This window comes from Xiphophorus maculatus, chromosome 15, assembly GCF_002775205.1.
Source record: "Xiphophorus maculatus strain JP 163 A chromosome 15, X_maculatus-5.0-male, whole genome shotgun sequence".
Classification (NCBI taxonomy): Eukaryota; Metazoa; Chordata; class Actinopteri; order Cyprinodontiformes; family Poeciliidae; genus Xiphophorus; species Xiphophorus maculatus.
In genome coordinates this window covers 9,274,596-9,294,448 of record NC_036457.1, presented here as the reverse complement: position 1 = coordinate 9,294,448, position 19,853 = coordinate 9,274,596, and the positions used below count along the sequence as shown (strand labels likewise).

At 37.5% G+C, this 19,853-nt stretch overlaps 1 protein-coding gene across 1 annotated transcript in view; it reads right to left on the bottom strand.

Moving 5' to 3' along the window:
• Positions 1–10,663, bottom strand: part of plekhg1 (pleckstrin homology and RhoGEF domain containing G1) — a 65,287-nt gene extending 54,624 nt beyond the window's left edge. The window contains exon 1 of the mRNA XM_023347832.1: positions 10,576–10,663. Coding sequence (XP_023203600.1) covers positions 10,576–10,660 — 85 coding nt within the window. The 5' untranslated portion in view covers positions 10,661–10,663. The remainder of the gene's footprint in view (positions 1–10,575) is intronic.
• Between the last annotated feature and the right edge of the window lie 9,190 nt (positions 10,664–19,853).

The window sequence follows — 19,853 nt, the reverse complement described above, 5'->3', positions numbered from 1 at the left end:
CCACAGAGAGGAGACCCTGGAGAGAACACTGATGATGAGGAAAGGAGAAGCCAACAATGGCACACATTCACATACTAATTCAACCTAAAAGTTTCTGGTGGCCTCATTATGTGGTAACACAAGTAGAACACAACAAAATGTAGGAATTTAAATTAGGTGTTCAAGCTGTAAAACAAAACTATACAGACTAAATAATGTATTATCCAGTCCTACAAACTTTAGATCTCTGCTCTAGGAGACTAATTTCTCTCCTAGTCAAGATTTCACTGTTGGCACATAGAAAAATTTTAAATAAATAAAAAAAAAAGTTACTTTCCCAAATTACTGCAAACAATATGCTCACTTTAAGTTGTTTTGGATGTCCACTTATCAGTTCCTCAAACACCTCATGTCCCACAATAACATCAAAGAAGCGGGCAATCGGAGACATCAGTGCTATTGGTTATAATTGCACTGATGTCACTTCAATGACATTTAAATTTATGCCTAAAACATTATTAACAGCTTTGGAGTAAATAAATAGAACAAACATTATGTCAAAAGGCATATCGGGACTGTACTGCAATAGCATTTTCTTGACCCTACATAGCAGATACAAAAGAACTCGGTTCTCTGTGAGTAGCTTAAAAGCATTAACAGCAGTGGGTTGACTTGCACCCATCATCTGCTTTGATTGTTACATAAATGAATCTGTGGCCAGGCTTAAAAACACGAGAGTAGCCAAATGGATAACTTCAAGTCTGTTTTACATTAAAGCATATTACAGCTACAAGAAAAAATTGTTGCATCCATAGCATATTGAAACTGCTGCAAACACAAAACAATAATGGCTAATTCATCTGCTTTTTGGTCAACATCATTGTATAATGACCTATGCACCTCGTGGATTCAATTCATCAGCCAAGGGAACACTCAAAGAAAGAAGTTGGTAACAGTTGGGAAATGGGATATGGATCTTATAAATTAAAGCATTACTACAAGGTATCTTCTGATCCACTTTCATTTAAATGGCCTGCATAATAATCCCACATCATTCCCTTTGAAATAACAATGTCTTATGATGTGACAAAGCAGCCAATCAAAGAAAAATGTGTTACTGTGGAAAATAACAGATTCTCAGTAAAATTGGACAATAAGAAATGACATTCATATCAACTTCGGGGGAGAAAGCATAGATCTATTCTTGTACATCCAAATATTTCAGGCTGCTGGTGGTGATGTAATTGTGTGGGGAGTGTTGTTTTGGTACACTTTAGATCACTTAGTAACCACTGTGCAAGTCTTATGGACTTCTCAAGCCCATCCTTTTATGGTCACAGTACATCCATTCTCTGATTGCTACTGCTAGCACCATTTCACATAGATCAAATAAACTGGTTTCTTGAGTTTAATGTACTCCATTGGACTATGTAGTCACCAAATCTCAATCCAACACGTCACCAGAATTAAGGTAGTTCTAAAGGTAAAAGTGTGTTGGATCATATGCAACAACATCCATTATTGAGTTTCTGCATATATAATATTGGGTATGAAAAAGTTACTTTAAAGACTAATTCCCAGCGACAAGTAAAAGTTTAGCATGTATGTAAATAAAACCAGAGGAATTCTTTTTTGTCTCACCTTAGAGTCGCCAAACTGATAATTATAGCTAAGAATTTGCCCCACAGATATAAAAATGTCAATGGTTGTCAAGGGACATTCTTTGGGTATGGCAAGTTTGTGACCCCTGACCCACTTGGCCATTTTTCTTCTTCTTCTCCATCTCTCTGTCTCTTAATAGTTCTGCAGATCACCACCAGTCTATTATACTGATAAACATGTCATAAATGGGAACCACAGAGAAGCAAGAATGCTACTTTAATGTTCAACCACTTCAATGTTTATTAATGTCTTCCTATTACAAATTCTACAAAATTGTTATTAAAATGTTATGTTAAAGAATATTAAATTTAATATTATTAAAGCATTATTCATTATTATGAACAGTGGAGTTCCCTTACAAAGCAATGTAAGGTTTATATTATACAGCAACTTTAAATTAGGCAAGAAAATCTGTCAGTTGCACTACAACCCCATAAATACTTTGACTGCTCCTATAATATGTAAATACCCTAGATAAGAAATCTCCAGCTACGAATACACTAAATTGCACACACCAATATACAAAGAGAATACTTAAGCACACATGACTAGATGCTAAACTGAAAGTCAAGATCACAGCCTTTAAAAAAGATTTATGGATCATATTAAGTAGTTAGAAATAATATACTTAGCTAAATTTCCAGCCATTTTGTGGACCAGAAATTGACCACAAAATTCAAATAGATGCAACTCTGAAAATCTTTAAATCTTTCCAATGAAAGACAAACGTGTTGTTCATTTCATAAGTGTGCTGCATAATGGGGAAAAGATTGACTCTTAGCATTCAAAAAATATTATATTTCCAAAGACATGCAATTACAAGTTGCATGTCTTTGCATGCAACTTTATGAGTAATACTGTTGAAGCAAGTAATGACTAGTTTTTTTAAATGCCAACACACATTTGTTCATAAGTCAGAAAATTGTTAAAATGCTGCTTGGGCAGAGATTTATGCCTTTTCTGCTTGATATTTTAAAGGCCATCATAAAAAAAGTGCAATTTTATTGAGTCTGTTCTGCAAGACGCAAAGATGATTGTGACTTTTTAATATAAAGTAGGCCCAATGAATCATGATGACGTCATAAGAGCAACCAGCCCAAATGTCTGGTTCATTGGTTGGCCTAACATGGAAAGAAAATATCTTGTCTCTATAAAAATATAGTATGTAATATGCAGCTGAAATTGAGTGTGAAACTAATGTCTTGGTGCAGGTTTCTTTCTATAAAGATAGGCAATCAAACGTATGCTAATGTCCTTTAACTATTTGAAATATTTAACATAGCGGTGAGATGTTTAAGCTGTAGTGAAAAGAAGCACAAAAAAAGTTGCAAGAAGTTATTTAAAAATAAACTGGCATTTTATATGGACATATGTTAGTTGTTTAAACTGGCTGCTACAGAAATCTAGCCTTCGCCTGGAACACACACAAAGACTGCTGTTTACAGAAACTAATAGACACTCTATTCATGCAACATGTTCCAAGGAATAAAATACCAACCTGCATGATTATACTGGAAAATGATGCATCAAGAAGTTGAAAAAAATATAAGGAATTCTACAGAGAAACCACTCAATGTGATGAATGTGCACAAATTTAATTGTAGTCCATCCGTCAGAAATTTCAGAGCAATAGTGAATCAAAATTACAAACCAGGAATGCCACCCTTTTACTCTGATACATCATGTACAAAAACCCCACACGGAGAAAATAACATTTGTCAAGATGTTATTTCAACCCAACACGCAGAAAACCATACTGGTATGGATATACACCTCTGCAACCCCTCTAATTTCAGGCTCATTTTAACCAGACAGGTGAAGCTAGTCTGAGGCAACATATTACAGAATTTTACAAGGTTACCATTTATACATTACACAAAAGACGAGACAGTAGGCTAGACTTTCTCTGTAAATGTAACAAACCATGTAATTAGGCACAACATGTTGTTACAGCCCATCTCTAAAATAAAGGCTCAAGCAGACATGAATACTTAAATAACAGCCTATAGGTAAAACTCCTGGAATGTCTCTCAGCTGAACAAATTTAGAAAACCAGCAGTTATCAGATGCACAGGATATCTTGCGACCTGTAGAATAAGACAAGTGCAAATAAGCCAATACATGCTTCATTTAACAACTGGACCAAATGCATCGAGTTATATGTGGGTGTGCCAGTTATATTGTAAGCCTAGCTGTTCCTTTGACAGCTCCCATTTACTGTGGCTTTAGTGATTAAAGTCTTAAACCAGACGCACACTTACTGCAGCCTCACGCATAGACTAGCTCAGGAAAAATGCTGAATAAGCACAGGAAAAAGAAACCAATGATTACGTGCCATTTCTAAGGAAAGAAAAATTACATTAAAGTAAGTTAATGGTAAAAAATATGAGCATCCTTCAAGATATGAGATGCGCTGAGAACAATCAGCTAGACCTATCTGATAAATGTTATATTTTCTTCACTTCCTGAACGCATCATCACAAGTATTACCAGGTCAAGGTGGCAATACCACTCATATTTGTGGACATTTTTATAAAAGGGACAAACACTCAGGATTAGTTTTTATCATCAGTGAAGGACATGGTATTTTCTATGACCCACCCAGGCGCTCTCACACAAGAAAGCTGGAAAGACATATTTGGATAAGATTTTTTATATCATCTTATGTTATTAAAAACAGAAAGAAATAAAAACTCTGCTTTAAAAAAAAATCCTTCCAGCAGGTCAAAGTACACCAAAGTACACTAATTATTATATAACAATTTTAATGGGTTAAATACTCAAGGTGGTAATGACAGAAATTTTTCTTGTGTCATTTTACTTTTAATGAAGCATAAAAGACTCATCTGGACCACAAAGAATTTTTAAAGTTATCTTCATTGATTTATTATTAGTCTGTGTTGTGTAGATGAGTTCATTTCTTTTGTGGTTTATGTGCCTACATTTATTTGAAGCTGGGTCATTCAATACAGAGCACACCCAGGACAATCTTCTTTAATGCGTCTTCTATCCCTTTAATGCAAAAAAAAAAAAAAAATCACTATCTTGCCAAAGTTGCTTGTACCCACTCACAATTTTTTATTTTATTGAGATTTAATGGTAATTCCACACTAAAGTAAAGAGAAAGTTACCGCTAAACAATCAAGTAACCAAGACTTAATAAGGAGGGAGGGAAAAAAAAATCCAAATTGCTCTTTTAAGGCGAGTTCCTTGGCAGTCTATGTCATAGCAACCCAACAGTCCAAAAATATCCCAGTTCAGCACAAAGCAGGTCCCAGCATGTTTGTCTTCTGCTCCCGTCTGGGCCAGTGAAACGCTGGCTGGACATGAGGATACACGATCAGCCATGAACCTACATGCACGCCTATGCACATCAACAGGAAGCACATGGTGATATGCATCAGGTTTATGTGCTTTGGAGTGCATGTATACAGACACACATGAGCAACACAGTGACAGACAATCTGGAAATTATAACAGGAAGCAAGCCATTTGCTTCACAGGAGCTCATCCTGTTGGCCTGATGACCTCACTCATCAGGCCAACAGGATGACACTTTTTAAAAACATGAGATAATTAGAACAAACCCAAATAAGCCGAAATGAACACTGATCACATTAAGTCAGGATAAACTTTTAATGAAATTGTGTGACCTTTTCTTCACACTGACATTCATGTCTATTCCACCCAGCTTTGCATGAGAAAAGGCCACGCTTTGCATGACAGTTGAGGCCAGCACCATTTTTTTTGCATCTCAGCTCACAACAGGTAGAGACAAATCTCCAGCAGTTATTGTCCTTATGCTGCTCAAACTACTCCATGTCCTGTCCTGTTCAGCACTGACATCATTAACAACTGTATAAAATTACAAAGAAAATATATTTTGAAGTTCAAACATCTTACACTGCAACAGTTGGATATGATGTAAAGATATCAGCTGAAAGACTGTGATCCAGAAGAGAGAAGAGACTTGAGGAGCCTCTCCCTCCTGTCCCCCAACAAACCAACAATCTGATGGAACTTGTTCACTAAATCTCTTACAAGAAGAAATAATACACACTAAGATGATAGCATTATAATTCTATAATCACAACAGAGTAGCAGTGCCCACGATTGGGGCGTGACTCCACTTGGAGTCTTGAAATGATGTTCAGAAATCAAAGTAAACAAATAAAAGTAGACTAGATTAAAAAAAACTCTCACTAAGCACTTAGTGAAAACTAGTGCAAGCTATAACACACATTTACAATTTGATCAAAAAATTGGTCAAGAGGTTAGTAGACAGGCAAAGAAATTTAGCATATTTTATTTATATGAATTTTGTCCATATTGGACTCCAGTGACTTGGTTAGCAACAATAAACTTACAGCAATAATGAATAACAATGAGCAGTGATAGTCCTAAGGACACACATATTGCTCAGTACATTACTAAATATTTAAGCAACATTTAAAAACACACAGCTTTACAGACTGTGTATGTATTATAAAATCTGATCGCCTCAGGCAGATAAGACTTGCTGTAACGTAAACTATCAATATTTCCTGGAAGAGGAAAATTTACCTTGCATGAAAAGGAGATGACGCTAAGAACTCATACATACTCCTCTTGAGGTTAACAACATTTCCTGGTTTTTAACTTGACAGGACAATTTTGTGAAGCAGCATTGTATAAAAGCAGAAGCTAATTTTAAATCAGCTTGTTAGCACAGCTTACTTCCTTTTTCCTGTATGACAAGAAGGAAAGCTCACTCAGCTGTGCAGCTAAAGCCCTGCTAGTCTGACTGAGACAAATGTTGGTGTTGATAGAAGCTGGGAGCCTCTCGTGGCCCTTCTGCTTGCCCTTGCTTTTATTTTTATCTTTGCATTTCAACAGTTTTAGTCCAATGCAAACATTCATCTCTCTCCCCAAACAGTCCTTCAAGGTATTAAGTGAGAAAAATATATTCCCCCGATCACCTTTCCTGGTCTACTCTCCAGTCTTCCATTGCTTGCTCTGTCTTGTTAGTGTCTTCATGCCTCAGCTCCTGCATGTGACCTTGCACCATGGATGGATGCCAGCAACAGGTGAAAGATCATGACCCCAAAAGACAAAGACCTTTTGCCCGCCTCCCAACCTCTGGGGCAAAGCAGAGATAAAAAAAAAAAAAAAAAAAAAAAAACACACCTTACTACCAGTTATAATTTGCCTTAAAACAAAAACTGGAGGTAATACAGAAGTCCTTTTGACAGACAAGAAGCAGAAATGTGGAACTAATAAACCTTTCATAAATAAATCTGTTGATTTTTATGTCAGTTCCGAATATGTTTTTTTTTTTTTTTTTGCACTACAAGTTCCTCAAAAACTAATTAATCTGGTCCAAAATAGTCCACATATGTGCCAAACCTCCCATGGAAACACAGTTGGGTTTCTTCCGCTTGCAGTATGTTTGAACTCCACATGCTTCCTGGAAATGCATCAGGCAGAACAGAGATAAAAGCCCAGATGGAGGGGAAAAGACATCAACACAATCATTGCATGCAGACACTAACATTTAAAACATCACCGTTCAAAAGAAAGAATACTATGAAGATGCATTTTGGACGCGCATACACAACACCTGGACCTTAACATAGATATCGCAGGTTGTGGAGTGATTTTAGTTAATCCTCAGGGACAGAAATCTGATACAGCGTGGGACCAAATGCATCCTGTGGAGCCTTCCGTCTAAAAGCCCTTCAGTAAAAATATCCATCCGTGGACATGGGAGAAGGCTGCTGGACAGGTGCAACTCATCACAAAATGAGCCAACCCTTTGGTTTTGTTTCATCTAGCAGAGATGAATATATCTACCATTACCTATTTTGGGAAATAAATATTCCTTCCAATTATTCTGCTGGAAAATGAAAACATTCTTTGAGATTTTCCTTCTGCATCTCTGTGAATAATATCATTGCTACTTGCTACAGGATTCCAAGCTGTCCAAATCTCCAGACATACCCTAATGCCTTTAAAGAAAGGTCTCGAAGCCATCAGTATACAATCCCAAGGACAAAGTTAATCTCATCAGAAGATGAGCGGAAGACATCAAGTCATAAAAACCAAATTACTGAAAGGGCATAACAATTGAGGGTGTCTGGGATTATTTTGCAATGAGGGTCATATTGTAAGAGGAAAAATATTTAAGGACTTGGAAATCCTTGAGACCGAGTCTTTTGAGTGAAACCTTAATTTACTCAAAAGAATAGTAAATGAACAGTGTGCACAGTGTGAATAGAGAATTCACACTGTCCATTTTTACGGGATCATCATCAATATTTGGACCTTCCATCAGAGCTGGAAGAAAGCGCCGGCAAACTAAGTCCCAGTTTTCATGACAACGCTATAGGACAGTGAAACACAAATGTTTAGTTGCGCTTTGGGCTCTTGTTTACATGGTAACAGTGTTTTGGCTGGACAAACACATAAAGGGCAACGGGCTTCAGAGTGAAACGATGTAGAAATACAATGCAAATCATGTTGCATAAGCACAAATTGAAAACATTTTGAAACAATTTATTTATAGAGAATGAGAAGACTGTTCGATTTGAATTGATGGTCTCACCATGAATCAATTAAAAGGCTTGATATACTAATTTAAGGAAACTGGCAAGTTTATTTTATCTAAGTGCAAAGAATAATTCTCATCGTTAGATGGATGTTGTAATATAATTGCAATCTGATGCTACAAGACAAATATTCTCTTTATGATTTAGCTCAGTTTGTTGACAAATAAGTTTCCGCCAATGTGTACAGAAATGCTGTTAATGATGTTCTTTTCACAAAGTGGTGCCCCAAATCAAATTCTATTTAAGTCCCCATACAACTTTGGGCCAACCCTGTGTTCAAACATCACAACACTCCAAAACACAAGGCCAAGTGGACCAGTCACTGACAACAGCACAAAAAAGTGAAGGTTCTGCAGCGGCTATTTCAGTCGTCTGACCTCAATATCTATGAGCCACTTTGAGGAGAAGTCAAATATGCAGTTCAAGTAAAATGATTTAAAAAATAAAGGAACTGAAGCCATTTTGCCCAAGAAAAATGGCACTGAAGCCATTTTGCCCAAGAAGAACTGAGAGCTTTTCCATCTGAGAAAATAAAGGGCAAAATCCACAACTACTGCAGAAGACTTCAAGTTGTAAGTTAGAAAGGAAAAGACAAAATATTAAAATCTGGGCTATAAATACAGTTTCATCATCTGTGGAGTTTCTGTTGTTGTATTGTAAAACATAACAGTTTGATAATAAATGACTCAACTGAAAAGCAGATAAAAAAACCGAAAGCATTTTTTTTCACATTATCTAAAAATAAGGTCCAAATATGGAAACAAATTATTGAATACATTTTAAAAAGAGAGAAATAAGGCTGCTTGAGGACAGACTCACCACTTTCTTCTTCTACTACTCTCCAATTTGCATTATTTGTGGTTATTTCAACTGTCGACTTCATGTCTTATTTTAGCTTTTTTTTCTCTTTCCATAACTACATCTGGTCTGGTTTTCTGTGGTGCCTTTCTCAATATAGAAAGTACTCTTACATCATTTATTCATTTCTTTTTCTGTACAGGGTCAAATGTGTTTTTTGAAATAAACTAGGACTGAGCCAGGTTCTTCTGGAGCGTTTTACCCGTTGCAGGGGTCTCAAACTCCAGTCCTCGAGAGCCGCAGTCCTGCAACTTTTAGATGTGCCTCTGCTGCACCACACCTCAATAGAATAATTAGGTCATTAGCAAGGCTCGGAGAACTGATCTACACAAGGAGGAGGTAATTAAGCCATTTCATTCCAGTGGTTTGTACCTGTGGCACATCTAAAAACTGTAGGTCTGCGGCCCTCGAGGACTGGAGCTTGAGACCCCTGCGTTAAGGGGAGTTTTGTCTTCTCATACGCAGTAAAATGGATTGCTATAACTCAACGACACAATGCAAGCGATTGTCTAGTCTCGCTACGAGCTCGTCCAGGCAGGGAATGCTGCAAGTCCATAACTCGATGCAATCTGCCAGATTTGCTTAGATTGAAATCGTTGAAAACTAATTTTGAATAATGATTAACTGGGATCTTTGGATGAAGAAGCAGGTTCTTTTTCTACCTGGTCTTAGTCAGCTTGCATAAAGGTGGTCTCAGAGTCACGCCCATTACAAGCAGACAATACTACTTTCATAGCATCTATTCAGTAAATGGTCATATTAGGCATTACTGTTAATTAAAATAAATTAGATTATTTAATTTTAAAGTATATGTTCCATCTCATTTCCCTGCATCTGAGTGACTTTTTCTCTTCATGCTGATTTTGCTTTCATCACATATACACACATTTCTGAGATATGAGGTGACCTCAGTATTTATTTATTTTTTTTAAGAAGACTGAAATTATTCACTGTGGAAATCTTCAGCAGGTGCCAAAACAAACTGTGCTTTTCCTTCATCCATCTGCTGCTGTTCTATCACCAGGCTGAAGTCTAACCAGGAGTAAAAAGTCGAAATACTTATAATATTATAGTCAGTGTCATTAGCTCAACACCATCTTCAGTGAGACAGTGCTTTTGAAAACTGCTGTCTTGTCTTATATAAGATAATTTTCATAAAGGGTGAGTTTATCAAGTCTCACCACTGTCCCTCATTAAAGTTGAACTCCTCGTTCTTTCCATTCATCTCACAGCACTTAGCAGTCACCGCCCCGCAGGGTCACCCTGCAACCTGTTTCACCATAAATCCCACCTATTATCTTTTATCAGCGTTCGTCTGTCAGCTTTTATCTTCGTTATCCTGGGCTCTACCTGCCCTGCACACCTGTTTTAAGGATCAGATAACACGAAACTCTTGTTCTTGCTTGTGCCCCGGAGTAATTCATTAAACGCTCCACTCGAAAATGGTTTTTGCTCATTATAGGAAAAGAACTTGTATGTTATCACTCACGTGTTTTTTCTGAATATGTCTTCGGAGGGAGTTCACGTCCTCGACTCCCTGCAGCCGCTGGAGACATGACGTCCTTCATTAACATTAAAAATAGGAGGTCCGAAGTCCGTCTTAATACTTCACTTCCCTGTTTCTCTCCTGAAGTCCAGCTGGTAACTTTTACAACGATACGTCATTGCTTTTTCAATATAATTGGCGCTATGGCCTGCGCATGCGTAACAACTTCGACAGTCAAAAAGAAGCTTACCGCTAAATAGTCAACACCTGCTCATCGCGTTCAGTACCAGTATTTTGAAAATTAACATAAACCCCCCCCCCCACACACACACATATATATATATATATATATATATATATATATATATATATATATATATATATATATATATATATATATATATATATATATATATATATATATATAAATTATGTCTATAACATGAAGGATATTGGGTCATTGTAACCCAAGTTCAAGTTTAATGAAATCTTATTATCATGAAGGGTCACATTATGCGGTTATGTGGTTTTTATTTTCCTCTGTAAACCATTTTCTTTTGTCTTGACTGCTTTGTTAATAAATGTAATCCTCCCCTTACGTCTTCATTTTAAAGATCTCGTGTTTCGTCTGGTGAGTAATACTCTCACTGTGGATGAGATCTCACCCTGAATGATTATGCCACAGAGAATTTGCTTCACAGTGAAGTCCATGTTCTCAATAAAATATCACCTTTCACACATCAAGATGACTTCACTGGCAACCGAAACCACTCAAATCCTCAACATTATAAAGGATTTACCCCCTCAGGTAGCTTCTTGAAAGGCAAATGAGAGCAAAGCTGTCTGTTAACATTACTGTCCTCCCATCGTGTCAGTGTCTTGTTCTCAAGAAAAAAAAATCTTGTTGGATAATAACTGTTTTTCTGCATGCTTGTAGAAGCATGCCCAACCAGTTTCAGTTATATGGAAGTGCCATATAGAGCAGATGCTCTACTAAGAGAACTGTAATAAACTCTATGTGTGGTAGGAAAAAGTGCATTCTGTTTGTATATTCTGCAGATCTTGAACTCAATATGTGTCTAACTGGGTTGTCTTGTTTTATTGCAGCTTTAAACATCTTCCAATGAAATTTTCAGTTTACACGTTTTGAAATTGCAGAAGTATCATTTGACACTCAGCAACACAAGGAAATGAAACGCTGTTGTAAACAGCCATTCATCTAAAATGACTTCAACTGTGGGACTTACAAAATGACTTCCTGCCCTCCAGATAGAGATTTTCCACATTTAACAATGTCTGTTTAGTGCACACAGCAGAACAGCAGAAAGGGTCGTCTGCTATTATCTACCGCCTTTTGGGGATATGTTTTTACTACTATATGTTAAAAAAAAAAAAATTTGTAGCAAACTTTAACTAATTGTACAGGTTGTGAATACAGCCCATGTGGTATTTTAAATGTGAAGGGAAAACCAGTAAACAAAGTTACTTGCAGCAACAGCTACTTTAATGGTATCATTCAGGAATGAAACCGAGTTGCACATTTCAATATTACTTTCTATGGAAAGAAAACAAGGCACTCAAAGGTACTGTCAGCAGTATTTGCAAGTGCATATATGGAGAATAGCACAATATAGAAAAGGGATAAGTACTTCCTCCAGCAGCCGAAACCTAAAGCACCATATAGGTCAAAAATATCTAGGTCATGCCAACTTTGAGGTTTATCAAAAAGAAAACTTTCAGGTCTGAATTTAGTCTGATTCTACAGTTTGTCTCGCGTGGTGACTCCACTGACTTGCATGATGATATATGCCGTGAGAATGTTTGAGAGAGATCTTGTCTGTGGCAGTCTATGGGGAACATTGTTGATCTGTGTCATGCTGCATGAGATAAATGACGTCTGGTGTTTATTGTGTCAAAGGGCAATTTGACAGATGAAATGCTAAAAATAGGAGCAGTGACTTAGCTCTCCTGCAGGCAGGGTGTAATTGAAAGAAAAATGAGGACAGCCACAACAAAACGTATTATGGATTAGACAGTCTTTTTGCGCCAGTAATCATTTTATGACAGATCTGTACAAGGCAGGGTATTTACTTTTATTCAAATCTTACAGACAAGACAGAAACAGAAGAAATAGCAATGCATATTACTGAATTTGTAACATTTTTCTCATATTTTCAACCTTTCTTGTACCGTAATTAAATCAGATATTTGGAAATGGATTTAACATTAGCTTAAGAATGTTAAATCCATTTCTCTGCCCCCAAAGTTCAATCTCATTACCTGTGAATAACTGGAAGCTCCACTTTGTTCTTTTCAGTCCAGAGTCTCTCTTTCTCTAAGAGAAAGAGAGAGAGACACAGAGGGAGTGAAAAAGAGAAAGATAGGGAGAGAGAGAGAGAAAAAGCCTTTGTTGTGCTGCAGGCTGGCAAAAAAGTTTGGCAGGATTAATTGACATTAACACATGAAGTCGTGGAGAAAGCAGGAAACACCACAGGAAATGCCTAAGATGGTGTGTAATGCCATCTCAGATCATTGCCCATTTGCACCCACTCTGTCAATGCTGATGGGTGGGAAAATAGGGGTAGGGGGGATTGTGCTTTTGGGACATGAGTGTGATGTTAAATATACAGAGAATCCTATAATGGTGGTGAAAAGGAGTTAATTTTGTCATTTCTCATCAAATCAAGGTTATTTCCTTGAGAAAGCAAATCAGAAATATTAACCACATTTTTACAAATGAAGATTTTGTTACTGTGACTGTTTTATTTGAAGTTGCAAAACTTTAGTGACGCAAAACTTTAACTGAAAAGTTAAATGGAAAAGGTTTTATTTAGTGAGTGTCATAAAAAAGTATTCGTGGGTTAAAAAAGATAGCAAAAAGAAACCAATATTGTTCTAATCTGAAGAAGTTCAAAAGTAAAATAAAAAAGACTTGAAATGCTTGCAAATCAACAATGCTGGCTCCAACAAAAGCCAGTATTCACAAATGGAGAAACCATGGAACATTGGTAAATCTTCCAAACACAGGCTGGTCTTCTAAAATTACCCCTAGAGATTGTCAACAACACATCCAGGACGACCCAAGAGAACCAAGAGACCTAAAATACTTATTTCCCTTAAGGTCAGTAAACGTGATTCAAGAGAAAGAAATTGGCCTCCATGGGAGAGTTCCAAACCCAAAACTACTGCTGACCAAAAAGAACACAAAGGCCCGATTTGCATCTGCCAAAAAGGATCTTGATGACCCCCAACACTTTTAGGAAAATATTTCTTGGACTAATCTGACAAAAGTTAAACTTTTTCCACCTACACTTGGGTTATGCAGCAAAATAATGATTCAGAGCACTCCAGCAATTCCTCCTTTGAATGTTGGGGAATGACCTTAAACAGATTGTGCAGGTTCAATAATTTCTTCTCAAACAGAGCCAGGTTAGCTTGGATAGCAATTTCCCTTCATGAAGGAAACCCATTTCAAAACTGCATTGTTGTTTTGACACAGGTTATCCTTGCATAAGATAAAAGTTTGTTTGAGGATCTACATTTTGGAAAAAACCCCAGAAATTTCCAAGGGGACAAACACGTTTGCATAAGAGATTTCTGAATCTCCCGAACGTCTGCTCACAGCCTCGCCCTCATAGGTATTCACATTCTGTGAAACAGAAAGACAGATAGAGATTATCTGATCGGCACAGGAAGACTCCACTGTAAGTCTGTCATCATGCCCTCACAGAATCTGTTGGAAACATATTGTGTCTGACTGTATCACGAAAAACTCAGCATTATGAGACTGAGCAGGTGGTTGAAAGGTGCTGCCGGCAGATCAAACAGAAGTCATGGTACACATCAAGAAAAAATCTGATAATATTCAGAACATGCTTTATCAGTATTTAACATTCAGATTTCCTCCCATGCGAGCTCACAGATCCCATTTGATAGAAAAGAGGTGATGGAAAAGATTCCTACCTTTTGGTGTGATGTGATAATGTGTTAGTGTGGTAGGAGCACAGACAAACCTGCAGGCACTTAATCCATTAGCGTCTGACCTTCTGGAGTGAACATTTTGACAAATCACTTTGTTCGTAGAAGAAAAATGCACCAAGTAGGCCTACTAATGATTTTCTTCAGTTTTTAAAAACCTTTTTGGGTTACATAACTAACCTGTGTAAAAGTTGTCCAGACCTGATGAGAATCCACTGAAAGAATTATCCTGAAAACTGCCAGCTGTCAAGGGAATGTAAAAATAGATCCACATTTCTATTTATTCAGTTCCATTATTCACTCACCTCTTCTCACTGACACCGAGTCAGAAGTCTTGTTGCCCATTGGGATCATGCCATCACCAACACTTTTGACAATAGTGCTGATTGTTTAAAGCAAGCATTCCCACTGACCCCCAAATCCACATATGGGCTACAATATTTAAACCCCACAGGTATTGTGGCACCCAGAGAAATTTCTCTCTTCCTCCAGGCGATTTGTTATAAACAAGCAGAAAATTATCAACATGACACATGTAAAAAAAATGATAGCAGTAGCAGGATTTTGTTTAATTTTCTTTTGCTGTGAAGTGATACCAGTTAGTCCAATGGATCTGGATCAAACATTTTCTGTGTGAGTGTCAGAGGTACATCTAGAAAAGTTTCAGAGTGGTCGTCAGATGGCTGCTGGTACACCAAAACATAGGACAGAATTTGACTTCAAGAGTTTCACTATCCTGGTTTTATATGTATGAAACAGGACTGAGAGTGAGCAGTCATAGTAATTTCTTTTCCCACAAAAACGTAGAATCAGGCATCTGTCAAGATTATATTTAAGGCAGAATATACACATATATTAGTAACCTAGTGGTCCTAATGTGCTCCATGTTTCCTCCAGCTGTTACTTGTATGTGACCTGCGAGTCAGTTTCTCAGAAACATGATCCATAGCTTCCTACAGCCTTCGTCTTTATCCATACATGTTCCTCTTACTTCACAAGCACATGAGTCAGAGGAGAAAATAGCCCCATTCACCCACTTAACCTCAGTGCACATGCATTAAGGGAGACAAGACCTTCGAAGCAATACAAAGACAAGATAGAGGCAGTTGTGGGGTCAGCTGCAAGTGAGAAGCTGTTAGTTTATCATCCTGAACTTAAAACGATCTGTGAATGTCTGGCTCAATTTTGTCAAACTTTCTTTTCATCTGCCACAAAGAGGGCACCGTTTATACAATTAATATTTCAAAAGTGCTGCGTGTCTCGATCAATCAGGGTTTCAGAGGATTTCTTGATTTTATTCACCAGAATAAAATGTTTTGGAATAAACAAGACACTAACTCTGGATCTGGATACAGGCTTCCCAGATAAACGTTGTTGCTGAAATATTGTGGAATGAGCTCGGACATCACCAGCAGGCTCCTCTCCGTCCCCACCTCCGTACTCTGTAGATAGCGGATGGATGGAACTAGGCTGTCCCTTTGCTAAAGTTAGCCATCCAATTAGTTCACACTCTAATTAGCTGTGAGAGCAGCAGAGGCATACCAGATTTCCCTGGTGTCCAAAACCCATTTCCCAGCCTGATTTGGGTAAATGAGGTTCTGGCAGAGACATTGCAGTATATCCAAAAATTATATCAATAGAAAACATAGGTGTTTATATCAAACAAAATATTGTGCAGAAAAACACATTAGAGTTTTATTTTTGTGGTTAGAACAAAAAATTTTATAGATCTTTTAAACAACATTGTTGTTCAGAGCATGAAAAATGAGACTTCATAACACTTTTTAAGAAAAATGTGGTCAACAGGAAAAGGAAAAATCACTTTCATAAGCTTTTCAAGTCTTTGCTCATAGGAATTACTGCTCCCTGGCATATGAAGCAATGATTTATTGAGCAAATATAGCATAAAGTCTGTATTACACATGGATTAGTAGGGCACAGAAGATTTTCAAGGAAATGAAACATCCAGTTTTCCCGTTTTTATTCCTTTGCTTTTGGGCGGCCAGGGCCTGAGAAATCCACATGACTGTATTTATTGAACATCCTGTTATCACTTTTTGAGAAAGGAAAAAAAAAAAAGAGTTGTGGTGAGTGTTACTGCAATGTGCGACTGCGTATGTGCTGTAGTGTACACAAAGGACAAGCTACAGGCCCAAGAATGTGGAAGGAATATGAAACAATCAAAGCTCTGTGAAGGGAGTTCAGTTCTGGAAAACTGTTCGGATCAGGTACAGCAGGGGACCCAAACAATGAAGCGCTCTGGGCCGGTGAGCAGATCAGTGTCAGATGTATCACTTATCATGAACAGGCCCAAATGTCTCACTTGACAGACACTCTGGACACATTAGACATTTATAAAAGGCACGAGTCATCAGAGGGTCAGCTTAATGCATTCCACTCAGGAGTGGGACAAGGAAACTTCTACTATCATCCAAGGTTTTTCGATCTGGATCAGCTCTCCTGTCTCCGATTCCGTCTCACATAGTCCTCCGACCAGGTTGCATTGTTAGAGAGAGTTTAAAAGATTGCATTCATAGCCAAGAAACCGAGCGGCACAAGTGGTACCATGCAAGTAAAATGAGTCAACTTATTTTGTTTTCAGCAACTGCCAAAAGTGCATGCCATAAATCACACATTTTTCCCAATCTGGTTCTGTTCTGGAAGTAAATATTTAAAGTCCTCCGCCTCAAGCAACATTTTGTAAGAATCTGGTTTCAGAGAAAGCGCAGAGAAAAAAGCACATTGTTATTTCTCTCTCAGCGGTGAGGAAGTGCTCTGGCTTTAAATCAAAGCATGGGAGGTCTGACTGAGGCATTAGAAATTCATGCACTCCCACTTCCCTGAAGGGACGAGACCAAGGATTCCACCCACTTACTGGAAACGGCAACTTCTTAAGAAAACCAATCCAGATGTAAAGGTTGAAACTTTTTAGACAATTACCTTAGATATATTACTATGGTGAATCATTTTTAATGTCTTGATAAACTAATTAATACATGAACTTAATATGAATGCCTCTAATTAACAAGTTGCTGAATTTCATCCACTTTGTGCCAGTACCAGTATAATCCTACATCATGATACTGCCACAACTAGCTCTTCACAGTTAGTGTGGAGTTCTTTGAAAGCCCCTCTTGGATCCTCCAAATATACTTTCAACACTGCGACCAAATACCTAAGTCTTTGTGTCCTTTGACCATTTAAATGTTTCCTTTTTCTAAAAGATGTTTGAGTCATCCATGTGGGCAGCTGCAATGAGTTAAAAGACTATGGTTTTGCAGAACTTCCGTTAGCGAGGATAGAGATGCTCTTGTTTTGGCCTTCTCAACCACGGCGGTTCACTTTCTTTGCTAAGCATCCAGGATTTGTATATTTATATATATACACATTTTGTTGTGCAAACTTGCAATCCCGAGCCCTCATTCCTATTAAAATGACCTACTTCAGTGAAAGGCCAGTCCTTGCTCTTCTACTCCTGAGTACCCCTTTAGAAAGGACCCCATCAGTAACGTCATGTCTCAAGTATCGACCACAATCCCCTCAACAACAGCAAATGGATATACATAAATCTTCAGCACATGTATTCCCAGTTGACACTAGAAATAGTCATGAGGGGAAAGGAACTGCTGTAACTCTCTCATCGACTTAAGACTCCAGAGGAGAGCCTATGAGCATCTAGGTGATAATTCATTCAGTATTTTTATGGTTACATTTTGAGTTTAAATCCAGAAGCAGAAACCAAGTAATCTTGTCAAACAAGCTCTGGTCTATTTTGATACCTACTTGCATAACTAACACGAACCACATATAAATTCAAACAGCAAGTGAATTGATACATACATTCACAGTGCTACAAAGAAAAGTCATGAGTTGAAAGGGTCAGGCAGTTGTTGGAAGCGTGTTCCTGTTGAGACTCTGTGATTGAATCTATTTTCTGAGGCCACAACAATGCCCCCTTTCTCCTCTGTGCCTCACGCTTGATTGGCCGCTCTGAATAAGACTCCAAGCGAAATAATCCATATCCCTGAACCCCCACACAGCATTCTCAATACACAGAAGCACACAGGAATCCACATGTTGACACTTAAATAGTTACACATGTTGAGGCTCATGAAGCTTGGGCACGGCCTCTTGGAGAGTTTGCTGCTGCTAGCCTATCTTTACTTTGTTTTAAATGTTCATATTCACACTCGCTATGTTAGGTAAATAAAATACACACAAGCAAGAAAAAAAAACAGCAGGTAGTGTATTTTATTCAAGTGGAAACGCCTGCCTTCAGAAATTTTTTTTAACAGTTTGCAGAAACATTGAAAGTTAGGAGTCCTTAGGGCGCCCCCACGTGGAAACGTTGAAGAACTGCAGAACAGTTAGGCTGAAACACAGATAAGATGCTCATAATATGATGCATTTTATTGCCTCACAGTTGCATCAAATCAATGTATACTGTATAAAAATATTTAGTATTTATCACTTGGTTTGCTGTAAAATGAATCATGTCTTTCAGGATGGGACCTATAATTTCAAAGAACTACCAGTGTTAAATAGGAGGAGTTTTCCAGAAAGTACTCACATCCCATATTGCTTTCCACATTTTAGCAACCTACATATAAGACCATTTAAGTACATATATATTTGTGTGATTTTCATTGCCCACAGTAAAGTGAAAACACATTTTTAAACATTTATGTAAGTTTATGAAAATGTAAACATTTGAAGATAACCAATATCTACATTATAAAGATTTTTTTGGGGGGGAGGAAAAATGTTGGGGTTCATTTTAAGACAAGAGACCAAAAGTAAGACAGAGAGAGAGAGAGAGAGGAAGACAGAGACACAGGGAGAGAGAGAAAGAGAGAGAGAAAGGGAGAGAGAGAGAGAGTCAGCTGGTTCAGTCACTGACAACACTTTCATTCTGAGGGTTGACCTTGGTTGCTCATCATTAGCATCGAAAACCAGTAAGAGGTGATTGACTTTATTTTGGTTTGTCTGATATATATAATAATATATTTTATAATTCTTGATTTTCAATGTAACTCAAAGAAACATTCAAAAGCGGAGTGGAGGTCTTTTAGTAAAAGATTTCATTATTATTGTTCAGTCAAATAGGACAAGTAATAATAGGTAGTGTGTGATGTTTTGTTGAAGTTTAATCAGGTTAGGTAAACCTGTCAATTTGTGAAATATCTAGTCCATCACTGTCTTATTACTAGAACTATTCCCTTGTAAAAAAATAAATAAAATATGTTCTTGCTGCTGGATTGCATTATACAACAGTAATATTTAAAATGGACTCAACTTTTTAA